This window comes from Sciurus carolinensis, chromosome 2, assembly GCF_902686445.1.
Source record: "Sciurus carolinensis chromosome 2, mSciCar1.2, whole genome shotgun sequence".
NCBI classification, from domain to species: Eukaryota; Metazoa; Chordata; class Mammalia; order Rodentia; family Sciuridae; genus Sciurus; species Sciurus carolinensis.
The window spans coordinates 81,453,335-81,476,241 of record NC_062214.1 but is presented as its reverse complement, the minus strand read 5'-3'; the positions used below and the strand labels follow the sequence as shown (position 1 = coordinate 81,476,241).

The 22,907-nt window shown below is 47.3% G+C and overlaps 1 protein-coding gene across 1 annotated transcript; it reads right to left on the bottom strand.

The window, feature by feature from the left end:
- Positions 1–512: 512 nt before the first annotated feature.
- Scamp2 (secretory carrier membrane protein 2) lies at positions 513–22,023 on the bottom strand. The gene is made up of 9 exons (XM_047540248.1): positions 21,855–22,023; positions 10,035–10,103; positions 9,517–9,615; positions 7,422–7,539; positions 6,385–6,513; positions 5,626–5,785; positions 4,298–4,399; positions 2,222–2,342; positions 513–1,997 (listed from the first exon to the last, which is right to left on the bottom strand). Exons 1-9 carry the CDS (start codon positions 21,909–21,911, stop codon positions 1,863–1,865), a joined length of 990 nt encoding a protein of 329 aa, XP_047396204.1. The 5' UTR covers positions 21,912–22,023; the 3' UTR covers positions 513–1,862.
- Positions 22,024–22,907: the final 884 nt, after the last annotated feature.

Genomic DNA, 22,907 nt, shown 5'->3' with positions numbered 1-22,907 from the left:
ACCTTTTTACAACTGCCTTCCTAAATTAAAGTTTTAACCTTTTCAACTAGCCTGTGTCAGAACTGCATGTGTGCAGGATGGGGAGATAGCTCAGTTGGTAGAGTGCTTGCCTTGCAAGCACAGGGCCTCGGGGTTCAATCCCCAGCACCGAGAAAAAAAAAAAAAAAAAATTACATCACTGTACCTATAAAACCAAAATCCCCTCTGTAACTGACAGACATTTTCCCCATCCGGAGAATGGGCCCCAGCGTCCGTCGAGGTCTGCTTCCCGTCCTTTTGCGCTTACACAATCCCCAGTACAAAAATGAAGGGTAGTTCTGAAAGTAGAAAGTACTTGGGACAAGACAATGCCTTTGGAAAATGTCAAGTTTCCTTTCCACTGCTTCCTACCTACCTTTCTCTTTGGAGGAAGGGGCCTATACACTTGTCACAGACCAGCCAAAGCCCTCAACCCCTACCTGATAGACCACACTGTCCTCCCACATCCCCCAGACATCAGGACCAGTGCTGTCTGAAAATGTCTTAGTTTTATTTAAGCACAAAAATTGAGACATAACATATACATTTGTACATCGAGGAGAAAAACACCAGAAAGGAGTTTACAAAACCCTGGTTGCTGTCATTATCACTGAGTGGCTCTAGGCCTAAGTGGGCTGACAGTCTGAGGGCTGCCTCAGGTGGGCTCCAGGACCCAGAGGCTGGAGGCTGGGCCAGCTTGCCAAGTCCCACAGCCTACACACCAGCTCCTGCAACCTCCGCAGGACAGGGTGTAGGCTTTTACAGTGGACTCCCAGGGGCACATCACAATAATACACCTCCTGGAGATCCCAAGTGATGGAAGGTGACTTAGACTGTACTCTGGGTGTGGAAGGAACCCTCAGAAAAATGGCTCATTGGTCCTGCTTGAAGGACACAGTTCTAGACTGATTCCCCTTGCCTTGCGTTTCACGAGCTGGATATTGATAATGGTGGGGGCAGGATTAAGGCTTAGGCAAAGGATACCTTAAGAGGAGTGAGAAATCAAACGGGGCCATACAAATCACCTTAACATTCAGACCCACTCTCCTAGCAGACTGCCAAAGGCTGGGGAGGACAAATTGGGACCAATGTCCTCTTTCCCTCCTTATCCCCAATTCTTAACCAACCCCATTGCACATTCGTAGTCTGAAAAGGACTCAGGGCCAGAGGGGACAAGATGTTACACACATCAGGAGGATTCAGGGGGTCTAAAGGGTTATCAATCTGTTTGTGAATAACGAGGCAGGGAAGAGTCTGGGGCAACCAACCAAAGGCTCTGGAAACCCAGAGACCATTCCAGAACCATCTGGGGAACAGACCTGTCCACACATCCAGACTGCAGCTCACCTAAAGTGGAACCCTTGGGAGATTTATCCCAGCCTGGGCAAGCAGGGAAGGACTGTGGGGACCCCATGCTTGCTGGTAGAGGCCTTCTTGGGGAGGACTATGGTCCCAGGACATGAGTTCCAGGATGCCAGTAGAAAATTCCAGCTAGGGTGGGCCAGGCCAGCTAATGACCCCATGTGTGTGTACAGGGGGAAGACAGCTTCAGTCCCACTGCTGCTTCCAGTGAGACAAAAGAATCCTACCAAACCACCACCAGAGAAGGAAAGACAGCTTTGTTATTTTTTTTTTCTCTTGTATATAAAAAAAAGTCCCTGTCCCTCCCTCCCCTTCCCTCCCATGGAAGGGAGAGCTAGTCGCTGAGGAAGGAGGAAGAGTCACGACAAGGCCCCCGCCGGGTCGGTGCTGGGCACAACCACTGCATAAGGCACCCACGGAAAGTGCAGCTCAGAAGGCAGGCGAGAGAAGAGGCTGAGGCAGAGGGAGGAGAGTCAGGAGGACTAATTCCCCTGGAAGGTTCCTCGGGCAGCAGATGAGGCCGCATTGCGGAAGGTTCTGTTGCTGAAGATGCCCTGGGAAAACTCCTCCTGAGCCTGCTGGAAGCTGGCTCCTGTTCGGCGGTAGAAGGAGTGCACCTGGGGAAAGAGGGTGGGGTGATGGTCATTGGAATTCCAGCTATATGCCCACAGGAGCCCCCAGGCTCCCAACTCTGCCTAATTGTCCACCCAGAGTCTTGGAGGAATGTGCTGGACCTCCACAGTCCTAGGGAGCCCAACTACAGAGGTGAGGGAACCCCTCCTCGCAAAGGCAGAGAGAGGACTTACTTCTTTGAGCTTGCTGTAGCCTGGCCCTCACTTACCCGCTGTAGGAGGAAGAGTGAGAGCCCAGCACAGAGTGTGAAGAAGCCAGCCACCACCATCATGATGACTGACACGGGCAAGGACTCTTGCTTCAGTGTAGACAGGGCTGCAATCCAACCACTACAAATGGAAAAGGAGGCCAAAGGGGGCAAAGTGGGAGTGGGCCCCAGAAGTCCCATAGGGGCTCTTTTCCAATTGGCTACTATGTCCCAGCTTCCACCTGGGCATCTCTCAGCAGTACAGTGCACCCTGTGGGCCACAGCCTTTAGTCTGAGAGAGGCCAGGCCTCTTTGAGGGCTGACAGGCCCATGCTACTCCTCCACCATGCAAACCCATACATGCACAAAAGATGATCTTCAAACTAAATTTTGTATAAAAATGTTCACAGCACTAATTCACAATAGCAAAAAGAATTTTGAAATGAATGCAAATGATCATCAACTGATGATCTGTAGTCTATCCATGCAATGGATAAATAAAATAAAATAAAATGTAGTCTATCCATGCAATGAAACCAAACTCAGTCATACAAAGGAACAGAGTACTAATACATACCAAAGCATGAATGAATCTTAGAAACATTATGCTATATGAAGGGAACCACACAAAGAGGGGCACCCAGTGTATGATTCCACTCATATAAAAATGTCCAGAGTAGACAGATGCATAGACAGAATGCAGTTTAATGACTGTCAGGGGCTCAGGGAAGCAGAAAATGAGGAATGACTTCCTAATAGGGTATGGTGTTTTCTTCTGGGCTGATAAAAATGTTCTGACTAGACATTGGTAATGACTCTGCAATACAGTGAATGCACTAAATGCCACAGAACTGTACAGTCCCCAGTGGTTAAATTCGTAAATATAATGACAAATTTTGTTAACATGTGTTTTACAATAAATAACAAGAAAGACGTGGTGAAGTACAATTAGAAAATGGTCACAGAAGGGCTGTAGAAAGGCAAGGGTAGGCTTCAAAGTGCATCCAGCTGGAACCATGCAGGGCAGTGAGGAGCAAGGCCAGGGCCGGAGAGAATCAAGCCTCTGACTCCAGTCCAGGGTGTGAACAGCAGTTGTTATTATCATCATCATTATTATTATTTTGGTACGGGGATTGAACCCAGGGACACTTTACCACGGAGCTACATCATCAGCCCTTTTTATTTTTTGAGACAAGGTCTCATTAAGTTGCTGAGAGTCTCGCTAAGTTATCCAGGCTGGCTTCAAACTTGCAATCCCCCTGCCTCAGCCTTGGAGTGGCTGAGATTACAGGCTATGTCACCATGCCTGGCAAACAGCGCTTATTAATCACAGCCTTTCTACCAGGATCTCGCTTAGGATAAAGAGTAATGGAATTAGATTATGAAAAGAGGGCAGATTAGAAAAAGCAGGGTGAGAAGGAAGCGGGCTGGTGGGAGGACAGCAGGTGCTGGCTCTGAGTGCCAGGGGACCCAGCCCTTTCCTCATGCTCTGGATTTGCCAGCTGTGCTGGAGGGAGGGGACCAAAATAGTGCTACCCCCTTCTAGGCTTGGGCTCTCAGCCAAGTGCCTGCCTGTGCTTCTGAGCACTGGGACAGACAGGCAAACATCAACCCCAGCTTTTCTTCTAGAGGATAATTTTGAGCTGAGGACCAAGGTAGCCAGAAAACTCAACCCAGCCAGGTGCTCGGGGAGGAGAGCAGGAAGAAGACTACAGAGGAAGCCGGGCCCTGTCTCCTACAGTTTCAGTGTCTCTGGAGAAAGTTGTAGCTCAGGGTCTGTAAAGACGAGGACATCCCTCAGCCTCCAGGAGGGTGTGACAGTAAAAAAGGAAGGGGCTGCAATCCAGCACAGAATACAACCCTAAAGATTCAAGCCAAGGGAAGATAGTAAGCAAGCAAGGGAAGATAGTAAGCAGTGACCAGTAAAGAAGAGGAAAAGCACCCAAGGCAGATCCAGGGGCAGGTTCACCCAGCCCTCCCACTGTGGTAGAATTGGGGTCATCCATGGGGTTCTCTGGGAGCTAGTACACAGAGCAAGAGAGGCTAAGCCCTACATTCAAAGCCTACTACTTCCTTCTGTGATGCCCCACGTCTCACCTGGTCCCCAGGTTAGGCATGCCAATCAACTGGATGAAGTAGATCCCTATTTGACAAAAAAATACAAAGAAGAACACGAAGAAGCTGAAAGAATTGTCAGACCTGTGAAGAGACAGAGAAATAAGAAGTCACAAGAGGGCTTAGGTCATTTCCTAAGCCTTCCTTACTTGGCATGACATCTATCTTAACTAGAAGCCAGGAGGCAGGATGGATAAGTAGCAAGGGCCCCAGGGAACTAGTCACATTGTCCATAAGGACATAAACACATGGACACACACAGATATCTACCATCAAAATCAAGAAGGGCCTGGGGCTCAGTGGTAGAGCACTTGCCTAGCACATGTGAGGCACTGGGTTTGATGCTCAGTACCACATAAAAATAAATAAATAAAATAAAGGTATTGTGTCCATCTACAACTAAAAATATTCTTTAAAAAAAAAAGGGGGTGACTTTTACTCCCTCCCTGATAAAATCATTCCCCCAAAGGAAAATATAAAGAGCCTAACACTCCATATCTCCTAGCAGGCAATAAAATCTAAGCCAAAGGCATAAATCTCTAATAATAAAACTATAGGCCTGGGGTTAGGGATACAGTTTAGTGGTAGAGACCCTGAGTTCAACACCACCACCACAATAAAACCCCCTGAAAACTGAGTGGACAAAAAGGTATTTGGGGAATGGGGAGTAGGAATATCAGTTAAGCCTCTTTAAGGGTTGAACACTTTCATCTCTGTATCCTCCAGGGATCATGCAGTTGGGTCCTGACCCATTTCCCAGAGCCTACTAGGTTCCCAGCTCTGAAAACATCAATCCTGAGGTACAATTCCAAAATCCCTAGGGGTCTGTGAGGTGTATCCATTCATGTTCACAGTATCTAGCCTAGGCACTGGCACTCATCAGAAACCCAAGAATCACTGGGGTGTACAAGTGAACGTAAGAGAGAAGCCACCAGGAATAGCTGCTTGACAACTCTCAAGAGCAGCACACTTATAGACTAGGATGTTTTCTAGAGGCCCCTTCTTCCTAGCATCTGAAATACCTCTCTGCTGGCTAGACTGGGTACAGTGTGATGGCAGGTGAGGCTCCATATCCCCTTTCTAGGTCTCCTTGCCTCATTTGTGGACAGGGCTCAGAGCCAGAGGTCAGGTCCAACTAAGGAAAATGGCTCCTGGTCCTTGTCTGCTCTGGCTCTTGGTGGAAGTGGGAAAGCAAATTTCCATACCACTCTATTATACACTAAGACTGGGATGGGGCCCCAGGCCTGGGGTCCATCACCTACTACTGGGATGCCAGCCCTACCCTCACCCTTTGCCACAGTCCCACTCACCTGAAGGCTTTATAGATGGGTCGGTACCAACAAAGGAAGGCACAGGGGGTGAAGATCAGAAACCACAGGATTGAGAGACCGAAATCCACTCCCTTGGCGCTGTTGCCTGTGAACCAGGCCAGGCAGGCAAGCAGGTTCAGAAACAGAGTCACTGAATGCACTGGGCAAGGGGAGAGGAGAGAGACAATCTGAGCCAAGGGGGCTAAAGAGCTTCCTGACAGGGAAAGCCACTCCCTAGGAGAGGAAGTGAGGTCCATGCTGTATGGCAGCTACATACGGTATGGAAGCTAAATAGTAGAGGACCATTTTTCTGGAACCTCAAAACTAAGTTCATGAGACAGGATAGCCCGGATCTCTGGGAAGTGGTCATGGGGTGGGGTACAGTCCCAGTGCTGATCCTTTTCCCCTGGGCCTAAGTGGCCTACAACAGAGTTAAGAGTTTCCTTCCTCATCCCTAGGAACCTAGGGGCCTGAGAGGGAGGCTTTCACCTAAAGTGGGCCTTTTAGAGCAGTGAGCTCTACAGGGACTTGGAAGTCTGTCTAGTCCCACTATATGTGCTAAGTGGTCTGGACTGCTCCTCTCAAGGAGGCTCCCAGATAGAGAGCAGTCTGTGTAAGGGACCTCCCTACACAGCTCAGGTACAGGAAAGCTGGAGTCTGAAGAAAGTCTTGACACCAGAGAGGAGCAACCTGACCAAAAACAGGCCTCTCAACAGCCCCACTGCACCCCTAAACTCTGAGGGCAGGAGTGGGACTCACACATCCAGAGATAGTAGAGCATCTTGCATATCCGCTGATAGTCAGCAGGGATTTCAGCAGAGAAATCCTGATAGAAGCAGGGCTTGACAGGGCACCATGAGGGCAGGGCTGGCCAGTTGTTCTCTCTCACTGTGTGGAAAGAGGAAAGAGAAAACAAGATGAGGTTCCAGCATCAGAAGGAGCACAGAGGTGCACATGCTGGCCAGTTTACGGGCAAACCAGAGCTTGCAAAGGGGCTACCACAAGCAGGAGCATGAAGTGGGATGGAAGAGGACAAGTGTTCCCAAAGAGACACCTATAAGCTCACTCAAAGATAATGGAGCCCAAATGCACTGCGAAATAGCTAAATGGCCTAAGTGATTATTTTTATTAATAACAAGCCCACAGCAAGTCATCATCATAAGCAAGAAATTGTGGGACCAGTGCTCCATGCTATCCAAGAACCAGAATTTCAGGCTGGGTGCAAAACGGTACACGCTTGTAATCCCAGCTACTTGGGAGGTTGAGGTAGGAGGATCACAAGTTTAAGATCAGCCTCAGCAACTTAGTGAGGCCCTTAGCAACTTAATGAGACCTTGTCTCAAGATAAAAAAAAATTTTAAAAGGGCTAGGGATGTGCCTGGGGATAGTAAGGTGCCTCTGGGTTCAATCCCCAGTACCAAAAAGATTAAATTTAAATTTTAAAAAAGGGCTAGGGATGTAGCTGTGGTAATGTCTTCCCAGAATGCATAAGACCCTGGGTTCAATTCCTAGTACTGGGGAAAAAAAAAAGAAAAAGGAAAACAATTTCAGGACTGGAAAGGAGTGCAAAAATAATCTAAATCCATTAGGTCTACCACTGTAGGTCTCTAGACTTCCAATATACTGCTCTCCCCTAGGACTGGTGCCCTTCTGAGAAGACCGAGAACTCCTTGAAGCTCTGTGGCTACCCCAGGAAGAAGGTGACTCAGGACGAGTGCTGGGAGGGCACTCTGTGCAGAGCTGAGGGCACTCCTGTGCCAGGCAGGGTGAGCTGAGGCTCCAGTAGCTTCCCTTACCATGCAAGCTGGCCACAGTGTTTTGTAGTTCCCGCTCCTTGCGTTCCAGCTCAGCAGCTTTCCTGTCCAGTTCCTCCTGCTGCCGGAGCAGGCCTGCCTGGGCTGCAGCTGCCACAGCCTGAGAGAATGGGTAAGGGGCAGCCAGACACAAGAGATAGAGGAATAGTGTCAGTTAAATAAGGCAGGCAGAGGCGCCTTGTACCAGACGGGAAGACCACATAGGGAGTCCCAAGGGAGGTACCACAGTGTCTTAGTTACTGAAGACCGCCACAGAGAAACCAAGGGGATCTATCTCCCACTCCTCCTACACCACCCTCTGGCCACTTAGCTATTATAATATAGGGCTGTCCTTTCCCCTTATCCCTAATCTTGAGCTAGGAAAAGAATCCCTCATGATGTCCTCCTTATTCCCCACACTGTAGTCTGGGTTGAGTTCAGTTTGACCTTTGGGGTAATAGCAAAGGGAAGAAAATCTCACAAAAGACTAACCTGAAGCCAGAAACCCAGAGACCCACGCCTCATGTGAACGGCCTAGAGTGGGCATGTGAAGCGGGAACAGTGCAAAGCTTCCAGCAGTGAGCACAGAGGGGAGACACTTGAGGGCAGGCCACAAGCGCTAGAGCCCCAGGGATCTGTATTTAAGCTCCCTACCATCCCTGCCCACCCCCAGAAGCTGCCTCTGGAAGTCCATCTCAATAAAGCTGGTCACCTGAATTGTGACTGGAAACTCCCCAGACAGGCCCTGAGACACGGCCTTGCCTGGCTTTCATGGTGTGCAGAGTCCAGGCTTTATCTCCTCTGCAGGCTGAGCAGAGCCTCCAAGTGAGTGAGCTCAGTGATGCTCTGGGAGACTGAGCAGAACAGGGCCAGGACCCGCCCAATTGGTCCAGCCCAGGGCCCTGTTCCTGCTGGCTCCTGTCACTGTTTGGGCCAGGTTCCTGCTACAGTCTTCTTTAGGGAGCAGGTCATCTCAGAGAATAACAGACTTGGCATAACAGACTTGGCATACGTGTATACACACCTTTCACCAAAAGGAGTTCCCCAAAGAGCTAAGGTTGCCTTTGAGAGGTGAACTTCAAGCACTGGAGGCAGAAGCAGGACTGACCTCACAGTACCACACTGATGGAGTCTTAGCCTCCTCTCCCCAAGTCTGTGCCTCATTTGAACGGGGCCTGGATCCCTGGAGCCCACCACCCTGCTGAAATAAAGTCGCCCTGCATGTAAGGCTTGCCTCACCTCCACAGGGTTCTAGGGCCAGCCTGGGCAGGGTCCAGGTGCCCAGCCTCCCTCTTGCTCATCTACACTGGGCCTACCTTCGGAAGCTTTCGCATGTAGCTGTCTCTGAGAATACTATCTCCTCCTAGTAGCATCTGCCTCTCTGAGAGCTCGCCCACTGCCAGGAATCGGGCAGGCAGGAACTTGCCGACCTGCCTAGGCAGAAGCTGCAACATACAACTCCATTGTGGACCACACTCTTAGGGCAGCAAGGAGCCTTAGGTAGGAGCCTGGGGATAGGGTTGGGAGTTGACCGAGTGAAGTGCTGGACATAAGGCAGAAAAGATTCACCGCATTTGGTGAAGGGACAAGGGATAATATGAAGAAAAGCAGGGATAAATGAAGTTAAAAGCAAGAGAGATGGGCTGGGAGTGTAATGCTGTGGTACATACAGTGTTTGCCTAGCATGCACAAGGGCCTGGGTTTGATCCTCAGCACAGTTGGAGGGGGAGAGACAGATACAGAGATAGAGCAATAGAAAATAGATAAAGATATTCTGGGCCCCAAGACAGAAAGAATAAGGTAAAGGCTTCAAAAGGACCTGGAGTGGTAAATCGGGGAAAATACTTCCTCTGAATACACCACAGACCACAGCCTGTGTGAGCAGATTTATTTTTTGGTGGTGGCAGTAGGACGGTGAGGACTTCAACTGGCAAGTAGGCCCTACACTTGTAAATGACCAGCTCCAAAGAATTTTGCAAGAAGACCCTTAAAGGGGAGCCAGTGATTAAGGCCCTCTGTCCCCCACCAACCTCAGGGCTCAGTCATGGGTCTGCCCTCACTGCACAGGAGAGGCCAAAGGATCCTATGTCAACAGTACCTGAGGGCTTGGCTGTGTTGGTTCCACTGAGGGCTGGAGAACCGCTGGCTGCGAGGGCCCAGGGAGCTGTGTGACAGGAACCGTTGTGGCTGCATTTGTCTGTGTGGGACAGATCGAAGGAAGGAAATTGGTGAGTTCTACTAGTGGCAAGCCCACACTGTGAGGGGCACTCCCCCTGGGCTTGTTCTTGGTCTTTCTCTGTAGCTTCTTGGCCAACAAGCCTCAGGTTCAGGTCAATATGATCCCTAACCCAGTAAGCCCAGCCTTGTTGGAACCAGGAATCTCCACCAGTGCTCTGCCCTCTTTGGGGAGGGGACCAGGTCACATATCCCAAAGACAGAATTGCAGAGAACCTTTGATGATGTCCCCATCCTTACTCCCATCCTGAGTTCATGTTAGGACTACACCCTTGAGACTACAGAGTTTCAGAGCTGCTTCTTTCTCTGCCAGTTTCTTGCCCCAGAGACCCTGGCACCACCCTGAAGTTCACAGGACTCAGAACATGCACGCTCACCAACCTCTGAGAAGGGGTTGAACTCAGCAAGGCCACCCTGTGGGGCACTGGTTAACTGGGTCACAGAGGGATCCTGTGAAGGTGAAAAAGAGGCATTAGACACGAGAGGAGATGAGAGAGCCCTGGAGAGAGGCCAGAGCAGGCAACCCCATGACATCCGGCTGCAGTGTGGTTGCTGATCACCTGCCCAGTGCCCCGAAAAGCCTCTCCTGCAGGCTTCTGGGACACCCTGCCACAGTGAAGCTGTAATCCTCCAGCCCTTTCTATAAATGGTTCAGCTCAATTGACTTCTCAGAAAACATCCAGAGCCAGCCTGAGGCCTAGAAGCAGTACCATGCAGGCGCTCCTTACAGATGCAGGATGGCTCACAGAACTTACCTCCCAGGAGTGGGGACTTTTTCTTTTTTTTGGTAGTGGGGGTGGTTGGGGTGGTGAAGGTGGAGGGTAACTTGTCACTTTATAACCCCTTCTGTACTATTTTATATATTATTCTACAGAAAGTACATATTTTTCTTTAAGTTTTCTTTTTCTTTTTGAAGCAAGGCCTCACTAAGTCGCTGAGGCTGGCCTTGAACTTGTAATTCTCCTCCCTCAGTCTCTCAAGCCATTGCTATTACAGCATGCACCACCGTTCCCAGCTCCTCTTATTTTTTAAAGAACAGTTTAAGGTCTTGGAACAAAAATAATGCTGCTGGCTGCCAGTGCTGATTTTATTAAATCAGGCATACTTGCTAGGAGTGGAGATATGAAGGGCTCAGATGAAAAACCAAGAAAACCGTTTGTTCTGGTTTTGGGGAGGATTCTTTTCAAAAAGTGCAATGTCTTCAGAACACAGCCTTGTGTTTCTAATCCTCTCTTTCCGGTCTGGTCCCTACCCAAGGTTCCTGTCCTTCTCTTTGTCCACGTAACACCCCTAGTAGCATGGAACAATTTGTTTTCACCCTGACCCTACATCCTCCCCTTCCTGGTCGCAGGTGCTCCACAGCCACACAAGGGTTCTGGGAAAAACATCATAAGGGGTGCCAGGCTGTCACTAGTCCTGTCTCTGCATCCCACTCCCAGTCCCACTCCCAGTCGACCAGAGGCTCCTGTCTTTCAGGCTCAGTCTTGCCTCCACCAGAAAGCACCACTGGAAGCCTCCACAGACCCAACTCTTCAACACAAGGTTAAAGTGTTTGGAGCTCAGAATCTGTTCTCCTTTCAAACGCAGACTCTCAGAGAACAACTCCCTCCCATTTATTGGCATGAAGAAAGTGACACTCACATGCACTCAAATGATGAAATAACTTGTCCTAGGATTCAAAGAGGGAGATTATTCCCTATTCTGAACACTTACAGAGATGAAGATGAGGGTCAGCCTTGAACATGTTCCCTGGTTGGTGTTTTTTTTTGTTTTTTTTTTTTTAATATTTTTGTTAGTTGTTGATAGACCTTTCTTATTATTTTTTTAATTTATTTTTACGTGGTGCTGAGAATCAAACTCATAGCCTCAAACATGCTAGGCAAGCGCTCTACCACTGAGCTACAATCCCAGTTGCCGATTTCTTTATTTTATTTTATTTTTTTTAACTAACTCTATCTTCCTACCCATGCTGCCAGCAATTAGAAGTCAAGACTGTGGGACCACTGCCAGGACCCAGCCCAGAGCTAGGTACACAGCCCCGTTCACTTTTGTCCCTGGATGGGTGTCATCCCATGCAGCCCCACTGCTCTCCAACCTCCTCTGAAACAGACACTGTGACCACATCCATTCTGCTGGATACTACCTCTTATCTCGTGGCTCCTGTGACTGGAATAAAGTGACACGGTGAGGTTCAGGAGGCTACCTGGAGCTGGAGGAACTGGTTCAGAGGTTATTTCTTAGCTGAATAACTAGCAATTTTCTCTCAGAATTAATAGGCTTCTTGCAAGGAAGTTTTGGGGTTCAGTATCTGTTTCCCTTTCAGATTCAACAGATACCTAGCCAAAGTGGAGTGAGTAAGCCGAGGTCACTGAAATCAGACCCACCAGCCAAGGCACTGGCTATTCAGGTGTGAGTCACCAAAGGACAAAGGAACAGAGGGGCAGCTCTGGTAGCGATTTCAGGTGCTGGCACATATATACCTGGCCAAGGTGTACATGTTTAATAGACAACCTCCAGTCCCATGGTGAGATACTATCTCCCTCCCAAAAGACAGTCAAGGAGGGGATGCTGGAACGGGATGGAGAGGGAGGGAGTCCACACTGATCCCTCCTCCTTTTTCTAAAATCTTAAAGGCTCAGCCCCTGGGCCCTCCACCAGGCTCATCATAAACAGATCCTGTCTCCACTAGTTGGCTGGGAATGCTGTGCAGCCGAGTACATCGAGGACTAGTTCATCCTTCTGGCTCTCTCTTCCTGGGGCCTGGTGAAGGATCCAAGGCAGAGCAGCGGCTCAGTAAAGATTTGAGAAAAAATGCCTCTACTTTCTCCAGGAGGCAGGTCTAGCAGATATGCAGTACAACAGCGGCTCCAAGGGTCAGAGGCACCTTGCCTGGGAAGAGAAGCCTAAAACGCTCTGTAAAACACGTGGGTACTTTGCATCTGAGGAGACCTGGGTTCCCTCTGAAGGCTGTGGGTAGCTTCAAGAGAATTCAAGGTCTGACAAGAAAAGGAGGGAAGTGGAGGAACTGAGAGAGGAAGCTGACATTTACTATGTCTATTATGTGCCAGGTTCACCATATAACCACATTACTGTGAAATTCTAGTCACTTCAGTACTGGCCACTGTGTCAATCCATCAGAAAAGAAGGTTCTGCCAGCCTTTCTCAACCTGTTTCTTTGAGAGACTTATGCCCCATGGTCCTAAAGAATCCGCTATCTATAGTAACTTGATTTCTCTCCTGTGCATCTAGAATGCACATATTATATCCATTCTGGAAAGAACTGAGAAAAGTCATTCCAGTCAGCTTCTGTGTTCTGTGGCTCAGCTGAGGAACTACAGCTAAGAAAGTGCCATATATCTCCTCATTTAACCCTCATGACAACTCTATGAGGGAGGAGTATTTCTATTTTGCAGCTAGAAAAGCTCAAGTACAGAGATGGGAAACTCATCTAAGATCTCAGGGGCAGTGGTTATGCCGGATTCTGAATCCAGATCTGTCTGCCTCCAGGGACAAGGGACAATACATCTGAAGAGAGAAAGGGTTCCCCAAGCCTGTACAGCACCTGGCAAATGGAAGATGCTCCATTACTGTGTGGTTGAATGAATGAACCCCACTCCAGAAGAGCATGGACAAGGGCTTCTGCTCCATTTCCTTACTGGACTTCAAAGAGCTGATTCTTGGGAAACATATGTGGTAAGTCACATGCAGACAGTCTTTCAAGGAAGGGTCACATTTGACCAGTCCCATTCGTTTTCACTCTGAGTCACAAACAGGAAGCTAAGGGCATCAACTTTCTTTCCCACTTACTGAGTACCAACTAGTTCTTAAGTGGGTCAAGGAGTTATTTAAAAGGATGGTGAGGGCTAAGTTTCACCTACAAAAGAGAAGTAACCTAAAACCCCCTGAGCCACTCAGACTGGCTAATGCCCTTTACTGAACTTATAACAAGGAAAAAACTCCTAAACTCAGTTCTTTTCACTCAGCACACAGTAACAGTATAAGAAACACGCCAAGACAATCAGGACACAATGTTACCTTTCTAAAGTCCATAGTCTGGTAGCTGAAACAAGTGGACACACCTCAAGAATGTACTGAGGATTAAAGTGAGGTGCAGAGTAATGTCAGGAGGGAAGGGAGATACCCCAGAGGACTCTGAGGAAGATGGGGGTCCCAGAAGACGGAAAGAAGGCAAGCAAAGGGCTTGAATGGCAGGTACCACCCAGGGCTGAGGGGCCTTGCCACACAGCTTGTGGGTGAGGACACCAGAAGAAGCGGGGAGGGGCAGCTCTACTCCCGAGGACCGTGAAACACACTTCTCTCCTTGGTTTGCAAATCTCCTTCCATTCATTTCACAGGTTCTGTCTGGGCCTGAGTGCAGTTACTTTCCCATGTTCCACTGCCGCAAGCTCCCAGTATGACATTGATTTCAAGCTCCAAATAAACTCATTAAAGAAATATCTCACGAACTAAAAAACTCAGATCTTTCTCTCTGGGAGGCAGAGTCATCAACACTTTAGAACCTTGGTGAAGTCCTATTTGCTTGAGATGAGACTTAGTGTCATAGAATGAGAGAGGCTATCATCCCCAGAGGGGCTGGTTGGGTCCCGGGCACGAAGAGCCACAGTAACCTTGGAACTCTCTCCTCAGGAACCTGAGAATCTATTCCAAGGAAATACGACAAAAACATGTAAAAACTGTGCCTATGGAAATATTCATTGCACCAGGATTTACAAAAAGGAAAAAAAGCAAGACAAAATAATGACACAGAGCACAAGTGTGTTTTGGTGCATATCCCCTTGAAGGCCTGAAAAGCCAGAAAAAATCATAGTTATGCAGACAGCAGAGCAATACAGAAAAGCCTTTGTTATATAAATGCCAAATTACAGTTTTTTCAAAATAATCATATGAAAAAGATTGGCAGGAAAACACATCAAAATAACAATGGTTGCAAAAGACTGGTAGAAATATGGATGCCTTCATTTCAATCTTCTAAATTTTCTATATTATCATGTTATTTTTACTTCAAAAACACACAGTGGGTACGGTGGTTCATGGCTGTAATTCCAGTGATTCAGAAGGCTGAGGCAGGAGGACAGCAAGTTCAAGGCCAGCCTCAGCAACTTAGTGGGGTCCTAAGCAACTTAGTGAGACCCTGTCTCAAAATAAAAAGGGTTGGGATGTAGCTTAATAATAGAGAACCCCTGGGTTCAATCCCTTCACAAAAGAAAAAAAGAGAAGGGGTGGAGAAGAGAGTTAGAGACACTAAAAAACTTCTGAAAGGCAGAGGCAGCAATGCACAGAGTGGTCCAAATGCTGCCTGGCCCAGCATTTGAGGCCTTCCTGGACCTGCTGCCCCTTCTAGAGAACAGTCTATTCTCAATCTCAGTCACCTCTCTTCTCCCACCTGTTTGTCCTCTCCCTTACACAAACTTCTCTACACCAGGTTCTGGGCTGAGGCAACCAAGAAAGTCTTGGTTCTTGCCCTCAAGAGGAAATAGCACAGAGAATTAAACAGGAGCCAAGGAAGCAGCGCTGGAACTTGACTGGTACTGTGACACAGGGCAAGGGCAAAGGTAGCATGATCACAGGAGAGCAGGGAGAGTCAGGGCAGGCTTTACTGAGCTGGTATCTGAGTTAGATCTTCAGAAATGAAAGGAATTTAGCACTGTAGAATCTTAAAAAGAGTTTGCAGAAGCCAGGTATGTAATCCCATACATATGTAATCCCAGCAACTCCAGAGACTGAGGCAGGAGGATCCCCAAGTTCAAGCCTCTGCAACTTAAGAGACCCTATCTCAAAATAAAAATTAAGAAGGAAAAAAAAAAAAAAAATTAAGAAGGGCTGGAGAAGTATCTCAGTGGTAGAGCACCTCTGAGCTCTAGCCCCAAAAAAGAGCTTGCAAGTGTCCAGGAAATAGGAGAAGGTTACAGAGGCTGTGGAAGTGGGGTGTGTGGAGAGAAGCCAGGAATGTCAGGAAACAGACTGACAAGGACAGAGCCACAGTATAGGAGTTTGGACTTGACCCTATAGGCAATGGGAAACAAGCAGATATGTGTGAGGTATGCCATGATCTGGCAGCAGTGAGGAAAGTGCAATGTGCGGGAAGGATGATGGCAGGAGCTCTGGCTAGAACACTTCCATTAACACGGGAGAACTGAGAACTGAACTAAGAGGGGGCAGCTGGGGATGGAGAAGGAAGGAGGGACTCCAGAGACCCTATTCAGGTTGATGCCACAGGTTTGGGAACTCTAGATTGGTGGGGGGATGGAAGGACTGCAGGGCAAGAAGGAAAGGAAAAGGAAGGAGTTGGGAGCTGGGGGTTGCTAGCTTGGGTGACTGCTTGGTGAACACTGCCACAATTAACCAAGATAACTGATTACGGAAAAGGAGAAACAAGTTTTTCAGGCTGGGTGTGGTGGGTAGGGAGGGGATCTGAGAAGATTCTGAATTGGGTTGGAGATACCTATGGATTGTATGTGGTTGAAATGGCAGGAAAGGTCCAGTTGGGAGCTGTAAAATACTGACTGAGAGTTGAGAGAGATCAGGATCTGGGATCCACTGGTATGTGGATGCTATTTGGAGAGTAAGAAACAGGGTCAAGGACAGAACAGCAGGGTATACCTGTACAGCTCTGTCCTCCCTCCCAACATTCCTCATAGTTCCTCTTGCACACTGCCCTCCTACCCATGCTGTCCTGTCCTATCAGTAAGTATTCTTAGTTCTCCTGCTGGATTAGAAGCTCTAGCTGGCCAATGACCACGTGCCCATTTACCTTGCTCTCCTGCACTGGCCTGCACAGCACAGTAGCAGGGCCTCAATGACCTGCACAAATGTGTCAGTATCTCAAAGGGGCACTTACTGGCTGGGTCACATCTTGCAAATGTGCACAGCTCTCTTCTCCAAATGAGTGGCAAGAACCCCTTGTTTGTCCTGGTTAAATATTACTATTCTCTGAACATAGGATTATCCTACACAGTGGCTCCAAAGAAAATTTATCAGAAGCATAAAGTCCAAATTCACCTCAATCTCCAGCCAAGTTCTAACAACCAGCCTGGCTCCAGGTGCAAACCATAAAGGCAAGACTATTCCCATCTGGGAAGCTTTCTGGAGTTAGCATTAAGCTATAAAAACTTTGACATTCTCAAATTACTTAAGACAATGCTCCTGTTCCATAGGACAGTTGTACCAGGTCCACTGAATGATTCTAAGAATTCCCAAAGTTACAGTTAAATTGGAGCCAACCTTCTCTGGGAAGTTGCAAAGCCCTCATGTCTATACAGGGAACTTCGTGTAACTTTCTTCACACCCAAGTCACTTTTCTGCCACCACTCTCTCCTCCCACAGGAGAGAAATGTTTCAAACCCTTGGGAAGCAGTCACAGCACTGAGATTATCTTTTAACTGCAAGGAGGCAATGTGTGAAAGTGAGATTGTGTGATTTGGCAACTCTGAACACTGAAAGGCTTCCTCTGTTCAGCATCACCACCTCTTCTACACCCCCTCCTGAGATCACCACTCTCTGTCTGGGAAAATCTAGCGAAAGGGCCAACTAAGAAAGCAGCTCTGGCATTAGCCTGGGTGGTCTGACTTTTACGAACTACTGAAAAATAAAATGGACAGTACAGTGCCTCCTTTTAGCTTTCCATCTTTTCAATACCTGATAAGACTTTATCAGGAACTTTTGGGAGCAGACACCCCAGAATCTCTCCAGAGCATGAACCCAAATACCCAGAAGGTACCAAGCAGACATGTCATAATTAACAGAGGAATTAGGGTGTGCCAGTGGAGGTTGTGAAATGGCCAACACTTGGCTTGCAGTTTTCTGCTTCCTCCTAGGAGTTTGGTAAGCCTCTGCTGCACTCTCGTGACTGAACTTTCCACATGCAGTTTTTACTTTGCAGGAAGTTTTCTAATAATCCCAACTATAACCACACTCAAGGAAGGGATCATAAAAGCCCATGCCCACGTCATGAGGTGTGAATAGGGGCTTGATAAAGAACTTGGATAGGGAGTCAAATTAATGATGCACTGGGAGTTTCACTGGCTTTCACAAGAGTAAGAAGAAATGAGGTTTCAAGGTTGAATAACTGAGAAATTATTATTTATTTGCTGGGTCAAATAAAGTTGAGCAGATGTCTTTATTGTACAATTTCTCAACAAACTAATATGACTGGTTATCTTCAAGAAAAATGGAATAGGCTGGGCACAATGGCACATGCCTGTAATCCCAGTGACTCCAGAGGCTGAGACAGGAGGATCCCAAGTTTGAGGCTAGCTTCAGCAACTTAGCAAAGCCCTAAATAGCTTAGTGAAACCCTGTCTCAAAATAAAAAAATAAAAAGGTCAGTGGTTAAGTGTCCTGGGTTAAATCCCCAATACCAGGGGGAAAAAAAGGAATAGGTAGGGATTCCCAAACCTATTTGACCACCTTTCAAAACTACCATTACTAGAGCTGGGGATATAGCTCAGTTGGTAGAGTGCCTGCCTCGCATGCACAAGTCCCTGGGTTCAAACCCCAGCACCACAAAACAAACAAACAAAAAACCTACCATTACCCAGAACATATACTGCTTTAAAGTACTACCTAAAAAAACACAACATGGGGGACTGAACCTGTGGCTCAGTTGTAGAGCACTTGCCTAGCATGTGTGAGGCACTGGGTTCCATTCTCAGCACCACATACAAATAAATAAATAAAATAAAGATCCATCAACAACTTAAAAAAAAAAAAAAAGCACAACAAGGGTTGAACTCAATGGTAGAGGACATAGTTAGCATACTCAAGACTCTGAATTCACGTGTGTGTGTCTATCTGTCTCCACAAAAAACCCACACAATAAAATCTGTATTATTTCATCCCTCTCACACTGAGGAGAGGGGGGAGAGCTTAGCTAATAATAATTAGTTATTTTCACCACTACCAGTTCTCTCATTTCTCATTTCTAGAATGGTAGCAACAGTAATGATGTTACATTCTTTCCTTAGCTGGTGTAAAATAACCTCAAGACAGTTTAACACCAATGATTCAAAAACCTTTAAAACAACCAGGTGTTGTGGCACACAAATATAATCCCAGGGATTTGGGAGGCTGAGGCAAGAGGACTGCAGGTTTGAAGCCAGCCTCAACAATTTAGCAAGGCTATAAGCAACTAGCAAGACACTGTTTCAAAATAAAAAATAAAAAGGGCTGGAGTTGTGGGTCAGTGGTTAAGCACCCTTGGGTTCAATCCCTGGTACACACACACACACACACACACACACACACACACAAAAAAAAAAACAACTTTAAAACATCACTGTCCTCAGAATGAAAGCCAGGTCTAAGCACCTTCCCCCCACTAATTTGCTGGTGACCCTGGCATGTCTTGGTTTCCATATCATGAAACTGAAAAGATTAAAACAGATTTCTAACATTGTTCCCATTTCTAGCAGTTAGCCATGGACTCTGAACACTAAGTATATTTTTTGCAATCCTTCATTATATGAGGAGACAGAAAAAACCCAACTGTTCTGGAGGCTGACTAGGTGTGACAGTTTCGGAGTCTATCGCCTATCCACCTGCTCTTTCCTGAGCTCTGTGCCAACACCTTAAGTAAATGAAGCTGGGTTCACACCCAATCTCCCAAGGGCTGCACCCTTCCAATGTCCCAGCCTTGGCAGTCAGGGAAGCAGACAATTTCATCTTAAGAAAAGGGAGGGAAGCTCTGATCAGAAGGATGACACTGGGGGCCTCATATCCAAAGCTATCTGAACCCAGGGGTGCCTAACCACTGAGTCACATCCCCAGTTCTTTAGATTTTTCGAGACAGGGTCTTGCTAAGTTGCTTATGGCCTCACTAAGTTGCTGAGGCTGGCTCTGAACTTGCAATCCTCCCACCTTAGCCTCCCCAGTCCCTGAGATTACAGGCATTTGCCATGATACCCAGCTCCAAAGTGCTTTCTCTCTACACAACTGCATGCCACAAATTAGGCACACACCTAAAATTCCATCCACTCAGGAAGACCCTGTCTCAAAAGCAAAACAAAACAAAACACCAAAGGATGGGGATGTACCTCTCTAGTGGTAAGAGGCCCCTGGGTTCAATTCCCAATACTAAAAAAAAAGTTAAAAAAGTAAAAAATTGGGGCTGGGGTTGTGACTCAGTGGTAGAGTACCACCTAGCATGTGTGAGGCACTGGGTTTGACTTTCAGAGCTACATAAAAATAAATAAATAAAATAAAGGTATTGTGTCCATCTAAAACTAAAGAAAAATATTTTTAAAAAATAAAAATAAATAAATAAATAAATAATCAGCATAGGATGGCAGGGGGGAGGAGCAGTACTACAGCCAGCCAGCTTTCTTCTCATAGAATTCCCCACCAGATGTTGCTGGTTTATAGGCCAACAGCTGCTTCCTGTCCTGCTATATCTGGGCTGTCTGATGGGCATACTGTCTTGCTTGAATGCAGAAGTTATTTCTCTCACAGTTTGCACAATCATTTCTGGGACCAGAGATGTGGTTTAAGACTTTCAAGGAGCTAATAATAAAGGTCAAAATGATCCTGCCTACTGCTAACAGTGAAGAAAAGCTCTCTGCTTCTTTGGACTGCTGACTGCTTCTGATGTCAGCAGAAATTTTGATCCTGACAGGATCAAAAAAAAAAAAAAAAAAAAAAAAAGCAAAACAACGAAAACAACATTAAAAAAAAAAAACCAACACATACCACTCATTTAAAAAGTTACTGGCCCTTTCTAGTATTATACAGCAGTTTTATAATGAAAGCAAAACAGCTAACCTTGACATTGACAGGAAAAAATGCAACTCTTTTTTCCTTACCCAACTAATAGAGATGACTTACATAAGAGACAGGTCTCTGCAAAGGCTCTGTCAAGAAGCATTAAGCTTCAAGAGGAATGTTCAGAATTCCCCAATGTTACAAGGAACAAGCTACCAAAATATGCCTTGAGGGTTTTCATTGGCTAAGTCACCTTGAAACCAAGAAAGAAAGCATAAAATTTTCACTATCCTGATAATATGTAATCATTTAGTTCAAGTCTCCTTTGCTCTGACCTTTGAAGGGGATTCAAGGTGGAAAAGCTCATGCTGTTAGTCACAGGAAGAACCCCTTCAAGGATTTCCCTGATAACTGCAGGAAACTTTGAAGCTGCCAATGACCAAAATAAAATACAAACAGGATGAGTTAATGTGCCTAGTGACAACCTGACAGAGCAGAAACATCTGCGCTCATAAATCACCAGTCAGCACAAGCAAGCTTCCTTAGAACTGGTTTTGAATAGACAGGAAAGAAGAGGCACAAGCGCCTTGCAGCTAACAGGCATCCAGCCTTTCACTTTAGTAAAAGAACATCCTGGTGCTCTGCTCAAAGGCAGGAAGGTTTTGGCTTTAAGTAGGAAGATCGTTTCTTCCTTGAGTGTTTGTTCCAAAGGTCAGGCCAGTTCATAGGACAGTGGATATCAATTACCCTGTCCTACACTCAGGTCCATCAGACCAACATTCCTTGTGCTTTAAGACTCTTCCAGCGTCCCCTCATCTCTAACCCGGGCTCTCCTATCCGGCCAAAACCCATCCCAAACTAGACCTATAGCCAAGGTGTGGAATTCTTATCAAGGCTATGTTTAAATAGCGAGGCAACTGGAATCGGCTTCAATGTTACAAAACTTAAGCTATTTACCTACCCTCTCCCATTCTTTTCCTGATAAACCTCAGGGACTCTCCTTTACATGATAGTTTAGCTGCTGGTGGTGGGGGTGGAGAGTGCTTTGGGTTTTCCCACATTTCTCCATCCCACTAGGTTTCTAAGTTCCTCATCATGTTGCTGTCACCTCGAGGTCACTCAAGACAGGTGTCTTTGCAGAAATGTAACAGTCACAAATTGCTACTCTCCCTGCCACTAAGAGTTCTCCCCAAGGGTCCGACTACCAGCTCCAGTCCCATTCACCGCAGTGCAGTGTCCAGAGGGGCTATATCCCCAGGTGCTAGAAAATCCCATCTCTTCCCAGGCTACAGCGCCCCGCCCCCTTCGCAGTTCCACCTGCTGTTAGTCCCGCCCCCAGGCGTTATGATAGGCCAACCCTCAGAGCTCGCTTTCCCATTGGACAGATAGCCCGTCCCTCCTACGCCACGTCTCTCGGCTCTGGCGAAAAAGGCCCGGGCGTCGGCCCTTGGGCTCTAGAGAGATCTGTGAGTCGGAGGGTCCTACCTGGAAGGGGTTTACGTCCACTGGGTCCGCGAATGGGTTGGTGTCGAAGGCCGACATGGCGGTCGGGGGCCAGCGGGCAAGCTCCGCGAGCGCTGCTGCCTCCGGGCACCCAGACCCAGCGGTGCTCTGTCTAGATCCTTCACTTCCGGGAGCGAGGCAACCGTTCCAGCGCAGGCGCAGCTCCCGCCCAGGGGGCGTGTCCCTCCAACGTCACAGAGGCGTGCTCCGCCCTCTGCCCTGCCCATTGGAGAGCTATGGGTGGGCTTTCTGTTTCCATCCAAGTCTCCGCTGTGAGGATGCTTCCAGGGTTGGGGTAGCACAGAAGGAGTAGGGATCCAGGGGCAGGATCCAAGTCGTTCCCAACTGTTTCAGTCTGATACCTTCCAACTTGGTGTTTCCAAAGTAAATTCTCAATAGTGCGACAGGAAACTTCTTCCTTTCCCTGGAGGACAAGTTTGGAAGTTCTACATAGGTCTGAGGGCAGGTGACAAGGGTAACAAGTCAAGCAGAAGTGTTCTCCTTGGAAGAACCATCTTCCAAGAAAGAGAAAGACGAGGACCCGTGCAGCTCCTTTTAGGGATGAGGATTCCTGGACCCACACAGGGGGGAATTGGAATCTGGGCCTCAGGCATTTATTAAATGAATGAGGGAATTCAGTAATAGAGACTCAGTCCTAGAGGAGATGACTAATTCACTCCCCACAAACTCAACTTTTTTATTCCTGTCTTTCTGACTTTGTTCGTTTTTGCTGTGTAATCCAGTTACTGTAATTTCTTAACCTGGACTAGAACAGAGCTGCTAATTGGTCTATGGTTTCATGTTGTAACCAGAGGTCCTTATTGTTGTTGCTGTTTTTTGAGATGGGGTCTCTCTATGTTGATTAGGCTGATCTCTAACTCCTGGATTCGAGTGATAATCCCATCTCAGCCTCCTGAAGCACTAGGACTAAAGTGTGCACCACCATCCCCAAGTCCATAGATCTGTTTAAAGGAAATAAAATCATAAAACCTCTCTATTAATTTCTATATATTAAGTTATTAATTTGGCCTCAAG